Source organism: Cannabis sativa, chromosome 9, assembly GCF_029168945.1.
Source record: "Cannabis sativa cultivar Pink pepper isolate KNU-18-1 chromosome 9, ASM2916894v1, whole genome shotgun sequence".
Lineage (NCBI taxonomy): Eukaryota > Viridiplantae > Streptophyta > Magnoliopsida > Rosales > Cannabaceae > Cannabis > Cannabis sativa.
In genome coordinates, this window is record NC_083609.1 from 59,921,800 (window position 1) to 59,937,928 (window position 16,129).

Below are 16,129 nucleotides of genomic sequence, written 5' to 3' on the forward strand. Positions count from 1 at the left end.
CCCTACAAGAATTGTCATTTCCCATTAGTACAGTACCACAATTTACTTTCCTATAGTCAATAAAATTTTCAAGAATAGGACACATATGGTATGTGCATCCAGAATCAAGAATCCATTCATTTGTGATTCTTTGATCTGAGACCATATACAAGTCACCATCAGATGAGCAACGATCTGATTCTTCAACATTAGAAGCTGAATCATGCTTCTTTTCTCTGTCTTCTTTGAGTTTGTTCTTGAACTCAATGCAAAACCTCTTGATGTGACCTACTTTCCCACAGAAATAACATTTTCTGTCCTTATGGTATTTTCCTCTTGATTTCGATCTTGATTGGGATCTATGGTTGCCTTTGAAATGATCCTTTCTGTAGTGATCTCTGCCCCTATTGTTGTCTCTTCCTCTGGCCAAGTAAGCTTCATCTTTGACATTGTCTTTCTCCTTGGACATTTCTTGTTCTTTGGACTTCAAGGCTCCAAGAACATCATCAAGGGTGAGAGTATCTCTTCCGTACTTGATCACAGCCTTTAATTCTTGGTATGCAGGTGGCAAAGATCTGAGAAGAATGACAGCTTGGCTTTCTTCATCAACAGTGTGCTTCAAGTTAGCCAACCCTATAATGATTTTGGTTAAATACATCAAGGTTATCATCTAAAGACAAATGAGAAGACATTTTAAAACCATATAAAGATTCTAACAAATTAATCTTGTTAGTTAGAGAAGGTTTCATGTAAATCTCTTCTAGCTTGCTCCATAGTTCTCGAGCTGTCTTCATATTCTGAACCTTTCTTCTCACTGTATTGGACAAGTACATTATGATAGTGTAATATGCCAATTCCTCCATATCTTCAAGTTCTTCCTTCTGCAACTTGTCAGTGAGTTCTTCCTTGGGTTTCAATGCCTTGGCAACTTTTTGATGAACAAGAATTTCCTTCAAACTTTCTCTCCATAGGCCAAAGTCCCCTGTCCCATTGAACTTCTCAAGTTCAAATCTTGCTGATCCTGTCATAACTGCTTGCAGATGAGTCTTGATTGAATCTTGATTCTTAAATTCCTCAAATGGATCTTGAACCTAAGCTCTGATTTTGTTGTAATTTCAGCGGAAATAACCTTGAGGATTCAATCATAAAATCTGCAATGAACTCACAACTTTGACAGTAAAATGAACATAAACCAATTAATCTCCACAATGAATCAAATCTGAAATCAAACAAAGAACAACACACGATTTTACCCTGGTTCCGGTCCTAGAGATCAATATGATCCCTGGCCATACTCCAGCTGAGAAACATCACCAATCTTCATTAATATGTGAATAAGAGAGCAACAGTACAATTACAATAACCAGAGCAATCACAGCTCAGATGGTACTCGATACACACCAGAGAAAACAGTCACAGTTTTCTCTCTATCAATCCGAGTACACCCCTTGTTCTTGACCCTCTTCAAGAACAGAACTCTCAGCTTAGAACCCTAAGCAAATCCCTCTAATCTTCTCTCTTATTCTCTCTCTGTCTTCCTTATGTTCTCTCCTCCTTCTACCTCTGGAAGTGAAAAGACTAGACTTATATATAGTCCTAACTCAAACAAGGATAGCACCAACTAACTAACTAACTAACATAACCGAAAGTTAGTTGAGTTAGTTGGTTTAAAATGAGTTGGATAATAAGTTGGTTTAGAGGATCAATTTCCACACCTATAAAGTGTTGGACACCAATAATGCTCAATAGCAATGCTATGATCATATATAAGAGAGTAATTAAGCAAACTTTGTACTACAAATTTTTTTACTTTTAATCGCAACAAAACTTATGACTAAAAGTAAAAAAATTGTGACTAATTAATTATAAATGAGAAATTTAATTTTCTATACTTACATATACTTAATATTTTTTCCCTAAACTAATACTTTTCTACATTGAAAATATATGACCACTTTTTCAAAACCCCAAAAATACCCCTCTCAAAAACTCAAACCCTTTCTACATTGAATTTTTTTTTTTCAATTTTTCTGGGCTTTTAAGGGGTCGGGTCTGATGGGGCCCGATGCTCGTCCGATGGACATTATTTTGGGGTTTTGAAGTCGGGTCCGATGGGCCCGATACCAATTTTTTTTTGGGTTTTAAGGTCAGGCCCGATGCCCGTCCGATGGGCCCGATATCCCGTCCGATGCGCCCATCGGGCCCGACCTTAAAAATAAAACAAAAAAAATTGGTTTTTGTGCGGTACCGTGCGGGTCTCGATCGGAATGGTCCGATAACGGTGCGGTGAGTGGTCGTCCGTCGTCGTGCGTTCTCGTGCGGTGCTATCGCTGGCGGTGGGTGGTCGTCCGTCGTCGTCGGAGGTGAAGCCGATGGTGGTGGGTGTGGGTGTACCGTGCGAGAGGGAGAGAGAGAACTTTTGAGCCTTTCGATTTTAGTTTTTCAAATGGGAGGGGTATTTGTGGGAAATTAGTAATGTGGTCATATATATGACCAATTTTAATAATTATAGATTTAGAGAAATTTTTGTAAGGTATTGTAAACATGGAATTTTAAATTTCCCTATATAAATGATATCACATTCAATATATATAACACACTATACTATGAAGTTCGTATATCACATGCAATATTATCATAAAAACTTACATATATAATAATGTGGTATCGCGATAAGATCTAATTATTAATTCAGACCTTCTCACACATAGTTTTCAGAGGTAGTTAGGCGTTGAGATTAATCAATTAAGAGACTAAGAAAATAGTCTTTCTTTCCTTATTATTCTGTAGTTGTGGGACAATCTATATAATAGTTTGGTTAAGTATGTACAAATAATATTTAATGTATAGGTGATTCAATAGAATAGGTGAGCTAGTTTTCTTAAGTGTAATTTCCATAGAATGAGGCAATATTTAAAATATTTCTTCTTTTTTAATAAGCTAATGATAGTGTTCATCGTAGCTATGGTTAGTTATAGAAGATAATATTTGAAGAATTTTCCATATTTGAATATTTTACAATGTTCAAATTAGGGTTTTAAGCCGTTTGTATGCTTGCTAATTTATTTATTTTATACTTGTGAAAAATGATTTTCTTGAAATATTATTCATTTTGACACGTACAAATTCTAAAGAGAGTACTTGTTATGACTTCAAAGGATCGATGCTGATATAATTTATTTCTTTTAAAAAAAAAACATATTTTAAGTACCTCAGTTAAGGATCGTTCCTTAGGACACTACAAAAAATGAGACTTTTACCAATGCATTTTTTGTATTTTTAGGAGGTTGAAACAACGCGGTAATAGGAGAAGCAATGACCATAATGGATTTTTTATGCTTCTTAGAGAGAAACAGTATGGAGGAAATTGGTTGGAAGTGGTAGCCATCGTCAATGGCATTTCAACACAGTCACACAGAGAGATATAGAGAAAGGTTGGAGAGAGATCTGAGAGAAATTTAAGGATTTTAGAGGTTGGGGAACTGAGATCTCTAGTGCAATTAGGAACGTCATGCTATTTTCGTTCCAGATATCCTTAGTATTAGGCATGACATAATTTTGTTCCCGATATAATCGTTCCTAATAATGCTCGTAAAAGTGATTTTTGCCAGGGCATTACATTAATGCGCTGACAAAAGTCATTTTTACCAGCGCACTTTTGCGTTGATAAATTTTTTTAAGGGAAACTGCTTATAGGGCTTGCTATATGCCCGCGCAAATATGAGCTGCCTTGGTAAAAATATGTTTTGCCAGCATAAATATGTGTTGATAAAACTATGACCCTTTTACCATCACAGATTGCGAAATGCACTGTTGAAAATTGACTTTTTGCCAGCACAGTTATGACCTGCGCTGATAAAAGTAACATTTCTCGTATAGTATTTACTAATAAGTTAGTGAATGAAAAATAATAATATTCAATTTTGGTACCTCTTACAATGTACAAATCAACATCTATCCTCTACAAATATAAGATATTATATTATTTGAATGGAAGTAGTACTCACTACAAAAAAGCAACTATTTTTAGTAATCAAGAAAGAAAAAAATAACAACTATTTTTAGTGATAATTATTTTTATTAGTCATAACATAAATTTTTTGTGATTTTTTTTTGAATAATGATGAATTTTATTAAATCAAATCATCCAAAACCAAAGATGCAATTACCATAGGTAAAGCATCCCCAGAAAAAGTACAATCAGCCTCAGAAAGAGAAGATCGCGCAAGAACATGCGTAACCTTATTAGTAGATTGTTTAACAAAATTGAAAGAAACACCCACAATACCCGAACACAAAGTCATACATTCAGAAATAATATGACCATAAGGCGAGGCCATATATTTAAACTTTTGAATATCTCTAATGACTCTCAAGCAATCCGACTCAACCACTACATTTGTCCATTCAGTTGCTTTAATCCAACTTAAAGCTTCCGTTATGCCAATAGCTTCAACCACATGTGGCTTCAAAATACCCACTTTGCTCATTCTCTTGGCTTGTAAAACTATTCCAGTAGCCGTTCTCGCCACCAATCCAATACCAAAACGCCTTTCGTTTGTGAAAATTGCACCATCAACATTAACTTTTATTGTAGGAAGTTAGGGAGGGGTCCAATGCTCCAAATTCGTATCAACCGAGCCATTAATCTCATGAGTAGGCTGGATATTCTTTTGGGCATTATACCAATCAATAAAGTTTAGTTTAGCTAATGTTACAACATCACTAACCTCTGGCTTTTTAGCGTTCCAAACCAGTTCATTCCTGTGCTTCCAAATCGACCAACACAACATAGATGCCTCCAACCTCTCGGCCATAGTCCATCTGCCCAGGCCTTCCTCGAACCAAGCTGCAAATGTCATTGCTGCAGCTGCTACACCAGGAACCCGAGACATACACTAGCACTCTTGAGCAAACGGACACCTTACAAGGACATGCAATGGTGTTTTCGGTGTTGCATCACAGAAGGGACAATGAGTGTTGATAGGCACATGCTTTGTCATAAGTTGAAACCGAGTAGGTAAGCAATTCGTTGAGACTCTCCACAAAAAATTAAGGACTTTCGAGGGGAGTTTCAACTGCCAGAGTTGCTTCCAAAACCCAGAATTGGCGGCCATACCGTTGCTGCCTTTGATCTCTTGTTGCGGTCCATATGCGCGCGCTCTTAACCATGAATAGACCATGGTCCTCCTTCATCCAATACCAGATGTCATTGACATAGTGCTGTGAGAGTGGAATTTTGAAGACTAGTGCTTGATCTCTCTCGGTTAACACATCCGAAATCACCTCATCATCCCATTCAATTTCATCGGGCTTCATTAGGGACTTTACTCAATTACCAACAAGAGCTGGATGCCGAGACTGAATGAAAGGATTCAACTCATCAGCTAGCCAAGGATCCATCAAAATGTTCATTGTTGAACCATCGCCCACCATCTTCCTAACCCCTGCCCGAACCAAGTCCTGGGCTTCAAGAACACTCCTCCAAATATAACTTGGATTAGAGCCAAGTGTAGCCGAAAGGAAAGAGCCTGTAGAGAAATATCAAGCTTTAAAAATTTTCCCCATCAAGGTATCACCACAAGTGAGGAGTCTCCACCCTTGCTTAGCCAATAACACAAGATTAAAGTCTCTAAAATCCCAAAACCCCATTCCACCATTAGCTTTGTGAGCCGAAAGCTTATCCCAATTCATCCAATGAATTGCCTTCTTTGAAGAAGATCTCCACGAAAATTGACTAATAGCTCGCTCAATATCGTTACAAATTCCAACGGGGATAAGAAAGACATTTATTGTGTATGCAGGGAGAGCTTGAAAAACCGACTTAATAAGCACTTCTTTACCAGCTCTAGAAAGAAACTTGTTGTCCCAAGTTTGAATTCGTTTATGCACCTTATCCTTCATATAGCCAAAGACAACATTTTTATTTCTTCCAACCATACTTGGAAGTCCCAAGTACTTGCTATTCTCAGCCGCCTCCTGAATACCCATTCTAGTACAGATGATTTGTCTAATTTCTGAAGAGGTATTAGTACTAAAGAACACCGAAGACTTTTCAAAGTTCACTTGTTGACCAGTAGCCATAGAAAACAGTTGAAGCAGTTGAAGCACACGAGTGACTTCCCCATTTGTAGCCTTACAGTAGAGAAAGATATCATCAACAAATAACATATGAGACACAAACGGTGCTCCATTAGCCACTTTGATGCCATGAATCCACTTCCTTTCTTCAAACCTTCTGATGACAGCAGAAAAACATTCAGCACACTCAAGGAACAAATATGGAGAGATGGGATCACCCTGACGAAGCCCTCTACTTGGAACAATCGGTCCCAAAGTATGACCAGTTGTTACAATCTGATACTGCACCAATGATAAGCAACCAAATATAAGGCGAACCCATTTATCAGCAAAGCCCATTCGTCTCAACATAGCACACAAAAAATGCCAATCAACTCTGTCATAGGCCTTACTTAAATCCAATTTTCGTGCCATGTAACCATCCTTGCCAACTTGCTTCCTCTTCAAATAGTGCAAGACTTCAAAGCTAACCATGATATTATCTGTAATTAATCTTCCAGGAATGAACGCACTTTGATTCAAAGATATAATCTCAGATAATAATCCCTTCATTCTATTAGCCAGAACTTTAGTAATGATCTTAGCAATAACATTACAAAGGGATATAGGACGCTACTCACTCATCCTATCAGGTTTCTTCTTCTTAGGAATGAGAACAATATTGGTGTCATTCATCCCATTCGGCATTTACTCATTACAGAAAAAGACTCTAACAGTATTGATCACATCATTACCAATAATTGACCAATATTTTTGAAAGAATTTAGGATTCATACCATCAGGGCCTGGTGACTTATCGGGGTGCATTTGAAAAATTGCATCTTTGACCTCATCATCCCCAATTGGCTGAAGCAACATCTCATTATGATCCTCACGAACTGTTGGAGTAACACAATCAAGCACCTCCTCTCATCTAGTAGGCTCAACAGTAAACAGTTTAGAATAAAAATCAACAATGACATTATCCAAACCGCTATCCCAATGGCGCAAATTCCCATCATCATCCTTCAAGCAGAAAATTTGATTGTTACGTCTTCTAGCTAGTACTAGCCTTGGAGTGGAGAAAATTACTATTTTGATCTCCTTCCTTCAACCAAAGTTGTTTTGATCTTTGCTTCCAAAACGTTTCCCTTTGATTGAGCACCGCAAAGAGCTCTTTTTTGGCATCATAAAAAAATTGCTTCCCCTCATCATCCCTTCTACTCTTATACCGCTTCAACTCACGATTACAGCTTTTGATACGAGATGCGAAACTCCCAAAAGCATCTTTTCCCCACTGAAGTAGCTCTCGGCCACACTCTTCAATCTTTTCCTCTATGTTGTGGCCTTCCATTCTATCCCAGCAACTTTGAATAATTTCCTCATAACCTTGATGCGTCGTCCACCAATTCTCAAACTTAAACCGGTAGTCATGTGTAGGAACTGTAAGTTCCAAGAATAACGGAGAATGATCCGAAGGAGAAATTTCTAAGTTAGTGAGTTTAGCCATAGGAAAAATGCTCAACCAGTCATTATTCACCAAAGCTCTATCCAGTCTAGCTTCAATACAGCTAGGAGAGTCTCTACTCTTTTCCCATGTCAAAGGATGCCCATGCATCTCCATGTCTCTCAAACCACACAAGCGAATTGCCTCCTGAAACCCTTCGATAAGCCACACCGGATAAGGTTGTCCCCCAACTTTCTCTGACTGATTAAGAACATTGTTGAAATCTCCCATAAGGCACCAAGGCAATGTTGACCGACCAAGGAGAGTTGTTAAAAGCTCCCAAGTTTTCCTTCTAAGACTCCTATTGGGTTCACCATACACCCCTGTGAATCTAAACTCCCTTTGTCCTTCAAAAGAGACTTTACAGTCAATGTGGTTCTCCGAAAAAGTATCCACCGAAACCTCTTCTTGATTCTTCCAAAGCATAGCCAACCCTCCACTTCTTCCTTGGGCTTCCACAACAAAGCATCCCTCAAATCCCAAAGCTCTACTCAAATGATCCACCTTCATCTTTTTACACAAAGTTTCACATAAAAACACAATATTGGGCCGCTTATTAGTAACCAACTCCTTAAGGAACTGAACATTTCGTGACGGCCCAAGCCCACGACAGTTCCAACATAAGATTTTTATAATGACTGGCGAGCCCCAATACCAAGGCCCACCAAAGATGAGTTTTTTGAAAGGTTACTCATATCCTTTTCCACATCAGCATTCTCTTGGTTGTCTATTGTCATTTTCCATTTTTTATTATCATAAATAACCAGCCCATCATTTTGTGGAAAAGTGGTATCTTTTCCCAAATCAATAGCATTATTATTCCTTTGACCCTCCAAATAACTATCTCCATCACCCACAATCACTCCCTTCATTCTAGCCAAATTAATCCCACGATTACCTCCTTCTTTCTCAGCCATACCACCATGAATCTCGGCTGTAGCCGCTGGAAAATCTCCACCATTAATGGAGCCAGATTTATTCGTCCCAGTACCCTGAGCTTCAGTCGACACCGCCACCGGAGGACACCAGCCCTTGGTTCGGAGCCATCTTGAGCCAATATTTTTATGATTCTGCTGAGGTAGTGCTTTCATGAACTCGCCATAAGGCTTCTCAATCCAATCAATTAGTTGATGAAAAAGACGTGGGCAAAACTTGTCGGAGTGACCAATAATGCCACAAATAAAAAAAAAGGTAGGAGTCCTCTCATATTTGAAATTAATCCAAAACTAATTCCCATCTTCTTTGGTGATCTTCATACGCCTTCTAAGTGGCTTTGTAATGTTTAGAGTAATTCACATCCGAAGATAATCCCGCTATACGCCAATAAAATTCTTAGGATCGGACTCCAAATATTTCCCCACTGTGTTCCCAACTTTTTGGATTGTTGATTCCGACATACAACTGGGTTCAACATCATGAAGTTGAATCCAAATATCAAGAGTATAAATTTTTTGTGACTAAATGTGAATTTTAGTCACAATAAAAAGTTACTTGTGACTAAAATTAATATAGTATTTAGATTCAAACTGTTGTCATTAGTTTATTTTTATACAACAAGTATTGTAATTAAAAATACATTTAGTCACAACAGATTTTAATTTTGTGACTAATACATTTATCTATGAACTTTTTAGTTACAACATAAGAACGATAATTTATAATTAGTCATAAGTTTTATTGTGACTAAAAGTAAGATTTAATTTTTTGTAGTGAGCAATGAAAATTAACAAAAATAAATTAAAGTCACGTCCAATAATTAAGACAAACAAAACATAAAATGTAATGAACTATACTCTCAAAAGATAGTTACAATATTATTATTTACACATTAATAGATCTCTAATTAATAATCCTTCAAATTCTCCACCATTATTTAATTACATAATATGACCTATTAAAAATCATAACGATCGTCCAAGTACTCGTTTTCCAGGCTTGAACTTTGACTTTGAGAAAAATGTCATATTTAATAAGTCAATAAAAATAGGATACACAAGATAAGGAAATAAATTTACTGGCAAAAGCTCCAGAAAACAAGTAAAAATACGTATTGCTAACGATTTAGTACCAATAAAGAATGTAAGGCAAAAACTTGTCATCTTGAAAGTTATAGAAATGTAAAGCGAAATAATTCCCGCGATGAATGCGATTGGCAATGGCCGAAACAACTCATCTTCAGAGAAACGAGAAATTATTATGAACAAGTTTAACATTACCGCTATTGAAGAAGAGGACATGGCTATGGTGTTTGATATCAAGAGAATATTTTTTACTATGGAGCTTTCAATATTCGACGAATTTGCCTTTTGATCCCTAGAGATGTCACAATTTGTATTTTCATCCCCAGAAGAAGAAATATCAGATTTTGCTTGAAAGATTATTGTAACAATTATTGTTGCCACGAGTAGACATATGTTTGCATTTTTCTTCATCCACTTTTCTGAGTCTTTCATCAAATTATTATGTTTTTCTGTGAACAAATCTTGCGGTGTTTGACCACTTAAATTCATTTTATTCCTTAATGAAGGGATCACAATGTTCCTCACTTCCTACAATTGAAAAGAATAGTTTGTAAATAATATAAAATTTAGTTTCAAATCAAAAAAATAATGTTAATTAATAAATTATGGGGATACTATTTAGTTCTGTGATGTCCTTTCACGGAATGTATTTCGTGATGTGCGGTAGCCGTTAGATGGGGGAGCTATTGATCTGAGGGCTGGGGTTAATCTAAGGGTAATTAGGATTAAAAAATAGTAATTTAACGTACCCTGAGACCCATCTAATGTACCCGAAGACCCATCTAATGTACCACGGAATACATTCCGTGAAAGTTACATCACGGGAAAAAATCGTGTCTTATAAATTATGATCCACATTGAAAAAGAAATAAAAATAAAAAATGAATTACCTGAAACCGCAAGATTTGTTCTCTCATTTGGAGAGCTGATCCAACAATACTACGAAGTCTACTGTGTGGTGGTTTAAGTGCAGCAATATGTAAAAGATTGTTTCCTGATATTTCATCTTCAAAATTTTGGACTATTTGTTTTGATAAACCAACCTCATGTATCAATTTAAAAATATCAACATGACGATTTTTCACTGCAAAGTTAAATATGGTCTCATTCTCATGAGTACGTTCCCAAATCAATTCTAGATACCCACTTAAAATCACAACCAAAAAATCATGGTTACCAACTTTAGTTGCTTCCATTAATAAGTGAAATGGGAATTGAATTTCTTTACTGATTTCAGAATGAATTGAAACAACGGGGTCATAGGAGAAGCAATGACCATTATGGATTTTTGATGCTTCTTAGAGAGAAACAGTATGGAGGAAATTGGTTAGGATAGCCATCGTCAATGGCATTTCAACACAGTCACACAGAGAGATATAGAGAAAGGTTGGAGAGAGATCTGAGAGAAATTTAAGGATTTTAGAGGTTGGGGAACTGAGATCCTTTCTAATGCAATTAGGAACGTCATGCTATTGTCGTTCCAGATATCCTTAGTATTAGGCACGACATAATTTTGTTCCTGATATAATCGTTCCTAATAATGTTAGTAAAAGTGATTTTTGCCCGCGCATTACATTAATGCTCTGGCAAAAGTCATTTTTACCAGCACACTTTTGCGTTGGTAAAAAATATCAAGGGAAACGTGGGCTTGCTATATGCCAGCGCAAATATGAGCTGCCATGGTAAAAATATGTTTTGCCACCATAAATATGCACTGGTAAAACTATGACCCTTTAATTACCAGGACAGATTACGAAATGTGCTGTGAAAAGTGACTTTTTGCCAGCACAGTTACGACCTGCGCTGGTAAAAGTAACATTTCTTGTATAATATTTACTAATAAATTAGTGAATGAAAAATAATAATATTCAATTTTGGTACCTCTTACAATATACAAATCAACATCTATCGTCTACAAATATAAGATATTATATTATTTGAATGGAAGTAGTACTCACTACAAAAAAGCAACTATTTTTAGTAATAAAAAAAAATAACAACTATATTTATAGTGATAATAATTTTTATTAGTCATAATATAAATTTTTTGTGATTAAATGTGAATTTTAATCACAATAAAAAGTTACTTATGACTAAAATTAATATAGTATTTAGATTCAAACTGTTGTCATTAGTTTAGTTTTATACAACAAGTATTGTAACTAAAAATACATTTAGTAACAACAAATTTTAATTTTTGTGACTAATACATTTAATTACGAACTTTTTAATTACAACATAATAAGAACGATAATTCATAATTAGTCATAAGTTTTATTGTGACTAAAAGTAAGATTTAATTTTTCATAGTGAGCAATGAAAATTAACAAAAATAAATTCAAGTCACGTTCAATAATTAAGACAAAGAAAACATAAAATGTAACGAACTATACTCTCAAAAAAGATAGGTTCATTACATGGCACATATAGTATGTTCTTACATTATAATTTACATAATAGATCTCTAATTAATAAACTTTCAATTTCTCCACCAATCTTTAATTACATTATATGACCTATTTCACCAAAAATCATAACGATCGTCCAAGTACTCGTTTTCCAAGCTTGAACTTTGATTTTGAAAAAAATGTCATATTTAATAAGTCAATAAAAATAGGATACACAAGATAAGGAAATAAAATTACTGGCAAAAGCTCCAAAAAACAAATAAAAATACGTATTGCTAATGATTTAGTACCGATAAAAGATGTAAGGCAAAAACTTGTCATAGAGATCTTCCAATTCCTTCACAGAATAACTACTAGACGCCATACTCAAAAGACAAAATCAAAACACTATAAACTCTAGAGAAACATTCTCACCATGTCAGAGGACAAGACTTTCTGTTTTTTACAATAGCTATGAATTTTTTAATTAATGATAATTTATAATTATTCATAAGTTTTGTTGTGATTAAAAGTAAAATTTAATTTTTTGTAGTGAGCAATGAAAATTAACAAAAATAAATTAAAGTCACGTCCAATAATTAAGACAAACAAAACATAAAATGTAACAAACTATACTCTCAAAAGATAGTTACAATATTATAATTTACACATTAATAGATCTCTAATTAATAATCCTTAAAAATTCTCACCATTATTTAATTACATAATATGACCTATTAAAAATCATAACGATCGTCCAAGTACTCGTTTTCCAGGCTTGAACTTGGATTTTGAGAAAAATGTCATATTTAATAAGTCAATAAAAATAGGATACACAAGATAAGGAAATAAAATTACTGGCAAAAGCTCCAAAAAACAAGTAAAAATACGTATTGCTAACGATTTAGTACCAATAAAAGATGTAAGGCAAAAACTTGTCATCATGAAAGTTATAGAAATGTAAAGCGAAATAATTCCCGCGATGAATGCGATTGGCAATGGCCGAAACAACTCATCTTCAGAGAAACGAGAAATTATTATGAACAAGTTTAACATTACCGCTATTGAAGAGGAGGACATGGCTATGGTGTTTGATATCAAGAGAATATTTTTTACTATGGAGCTTTCAATATTCGACGAATTTGCCTTTTGATCCCTAGAGATGTCACAATTTGTATTTTCATCCCCAGAAGAAGAAATATCAGAATTTGCTTGAAAGATTATTGTAACAATTATTGTTGCCACAAGTAGACATATATTTGCATTTTTCTTCATCCACTTTTCTGAGTCTTTCATCAAATCATTATGTTTTTCTGTGAACAAATCTTGCGGTGTTTGACCACTTAAATTCATTTTATTCCTTAATGAAGGGATCACAATGTTCCTCACTTCCTACAATTGAAGAGAATAGTTTGTAAATAATATAAAATTTAGTTTCAATTCAAAAAAATAATGTTAATTAATAAATTATGGGGACACTATTTTGTTCCGTGATGTACTTTTACGGAATGTATTCCGTGATGTACGACAGCCGTTAGATGGGAGAATTATTTGATCTGAGGGTTGGGCTTAATCTAGGGATAATTAGGGTTAAAAAATAGTAACGTACTCTGAGACCCATCTAATGTACCCGGAGACCCATCTAATGTACCACGGAATACATTCCGTGAAAGTGCATCTCAGGAAAAAATCGTGTCCCATAAATTATGATCCACATTGAAAAGGAAATAAAAATAAGAAATGAATTACCTGAAACCACAAGATTTGTTCTCTCATTTGGAGAGCTGATCCAACAATACTACGAAGTCTACTGTGTGGTGGTTTAAGTGCAGCAATATGTAAAAGATTGTTTCCTGATATTTCATCTTCAAAATTTTGGACTAGTTGTTTTGATAAACCAACCTCATGTATCAATTTAAAAATATCAACATGACGATTTTTTACTGCAAAGTTAAATATGGTCTCATTCTCATGAGTACGTTCCCAAATCAATTCTGGATACCCACTTAAAATCACAACCAAAAAATCATGGTTACCAACTTTGGTTGCTTCCATTAATAAGTGAAATGGGAATTGAATTTCTTTACTGATTTCAGAATGAATGTAATTTTTTGCCTCTAAAATTCGATTCCAAACCACTTTTACTAGTTTTAGTGCTTTTGATTCCTCAACTGTTGATTGGCCCAATATTAATCTCGAACAAAGAGTACCTAATAATTATAAAATATATATGTCAGACATAATCACTTATATATATTATATATATGATATTTTGTTTATTCACAACAAATCATTATAAAAGATATATATAGTAATGATCACTCAAATTAATTTTATTTTAGTGACAATAAAATTTATGACTAAAATTAAAAAAATTATAACTAATTATATTTACATTTTTGTGTGTGATTATGCACACACAAAATAAAACTCAACACATGCACACAAGTTATAACAAGTGATTTTAACCATATAAGTGTGTGCGTTGCCACATAGAAAATTTTAGTTAAATATCTTTAAAGTGATATTGCATAAATATGTGTCAGATTTATGTGTTAACTAATATTCTTTAAGGAAATTATAATACTTATAATTAAAACATGTTTTTTTCTAAATATTGATATGTTGCATCACTATAAGAAATTTCCAATAACAATGCATGCTACGGCAAATATAATTTATTTTTAAGTGGAGAAGCTAACTTTAGCAATTTGAGTTGTCCTAATTTAAAGTTATTAATATTTTTCACTTTTGTCCAATTTAATAAATAATATTTTTCAAAATAGTCTCCAATATTTAAGTCAGAATTTCCACAAAAACAAAAGTTAGCTATATTGCAAAAAATTAACAAAAAACAAAATGATAAAAATTGAGCACTAGTATTATTATTATGTAACACTTAAATATTTTAATTTAATAATTATTATAGAAAATTATTTATTATTTACAAGATACTTTTTCGTAATATATAATATTAAATACTATTAGTGTCTAATAACTCTTTATATAAAAGACCGACCTTGAAATTTAGGAGTTGCAAATACGGTATGAGGCTTCCGAGATAATAAATGCAAAGCTGTTTGGTTGTCCTCCAGACGAGCAATCTCCACACCTTGTGTTATGTCATCATCCTCTAACAATATTAATGCTAAATCTGAAAAATATACATACATATATATATATATATAAGATGTACTCAAAAAAAATATATATCACAAAATGGGAAAAAAAAATTGTATATTCCAAGTACTTACCGTACAAATCATTGCAGATACATTGGAAAAAAATCCCATAATTTTTTCTTTGGTGTAGATCATTTCTAGGGCTGAAATAATTTGGATAAAAACTTTTAGTTTGATAGTACAAACGTGAAGCTACCTTTCCATGTCCAAATGAAACAGCAATGTAAAGAGGGCTAACATCTCCGCCACCCGGAATGGTGATGAAGTCTCTACAATTCTTTAATTTTAGAAACTCGTCGACGATATCTAGGTTGCCAGCCGCACACGCTGAGAAAAACGCCGTGTTCCCCATTGAATCTTTCAAGGACACGTCGATGTAGTCCTCGAAATCTCTCAAAAGTTGCCTCACAAAGTATTTGGCTTGTTTTGCTCCGACCGCCACGTGAAGAACGGTTTCCTTTCTTCCATTACTCTCTAAAAAATCTTTTTTCAAAATATTAGGGTTTTCGTCGATGATTTTTTTGGCTGTTGTGTAGTCTCCACTAAGTGTTGCATGGAAGAGGCTATTTCTTCTTGACCAATCATCTGGTAAATAATGTACGTACACATGCATGCATGCAGTAATATATTAATAATTAACACTACGTAATATTGTAGTAAAACATATATATGGAAATGATTAAAAGCATATATAATTAAATAATCATACCTATTGTCATAATAACTTGTTGGCTGCCTGAAGATTGAGTATGTGTAGAGATCTTAGGAGAAGAAGAGTTTGAAGGTGTTGAAGTATTAAGATTATTTGTAGATGTATTATAAGCCTCTCCTTGGTCATGATTGTCCATTTTGTGTGGTAATTAAAACTAAATTAGTTATTGTTTTATAAATATGTATATACATATATAGTATTCATATATGTAATATTATAATTGCAAATGGTATATATGGGAAAAAAGCAAATTAAAGTTAGAGGAAAAGAATGTTAAGTGG

At 34.2% G+C, this 16,129-nt stretch overlaps 3 protein-coding genes across 3 annotated transcripts; all 3 read right to left on the minus strand.

Annotated features, from left to right (window-relative positions):
• Nucleotides 1–7,096: 7,096 nt before the first annotated feature.
• Nucleotides 7,097–8,056, minus strand: LOC133031553 (uncharacterized). The gene has a single exon (XM_061105083.1). The coding sequence runs from the start codon at nt 8,054–8,056 to the stop codon at nt 7,097–7,099; it is 960 nt and encodes a 319-aa protein (XP_060961066.1).
• Nucleotides 8,057–9,015: 959 nt separating this feature from the next.
• On the minus strand, nt 9,016–10,789 carry LOC133030826 (uncharacterized). The gene is made up of 2 exons (XM_061103735.1): nt 10,458–10,789; nt 9,016–10,095 (listed from the first exon to the last, which is right to left on the minus strand). Exons 1-2 carry the CDS (start codon nt 10,761–10,763, stop codon nt 9,448–9,450), a joined length of 954 nt encoding a protein of 317 aa, XP_060959718.1. The 5' UTR covers nt 10,764–10,789; the 3' UTR covers nt 9,016–9,447.
• Nucleotides 10,790–12,661: 1,872 nt separating this feature from the next.
• On the minus strand, nt 12,662–16,129 carry LOC115722114 (uncharacterized). The gene is made up of 5 exons (XM_030651236.2): nt 15,846–16,129; nt 15,209–15,721; nt 14,974–15,108; nt 13,704–14,164; nt 12,662–13,346 (listed from the first exon to the last, which is right to left on the minus strand). Exons 1-5 carry the CDS (start codon nt 15,982–15,984, stop codon nt 12,699–12,701), a joined length of 1,896 nt encoding a protein of 631 aa, XP_030507096.2. The 5' UTR covers nt 15,985–16,129; the 3' UTR covers nt 12,662–12,698.

Coding starts and splice junctions, on each gene's coding strand:
- LOC133031553 (XM_061105083.1), bottom strand. CDS start 8,056: ATGAAGGTGGATCATTTGAGTAGAGCTTTGGGATTTGAGGGATGCTTT.
- LOC133030826 (XM_061103735.1), bottom strand. CDS start 10,763: ATGGAAGCAACTAAAGTTGGTAACCATGATTTTTTGGTTGTGATTTTA. Junction 10,096..10,457: donor AACAAATCTTGCGGTTTCAG/GTAATTCATTTT, acceptor TTTCAATTGTAG/GAAGTGAGGAACATTGTGAT.
- LOC115722114 (XM_030651236.2), bottom strand. CDS start 15,984: ATGGACAATCATGACCAAGGAGAGGCTTATAATACATCTACAAATAAT. Junction 15,722..15,845: donor ACAAGTTATTATGACAATAG/GTATGATTATTT, acceptor ATTATTTACCAG/ATGATTGGTCAAGAAGAAAT. Junction 13,347..13,703: donor AACAAATCTTGTGGTTTCAG/GTAATTCATTTC, acceptor CTTCAATTGTAG/GAAGTGAGGAACATTGTGAT.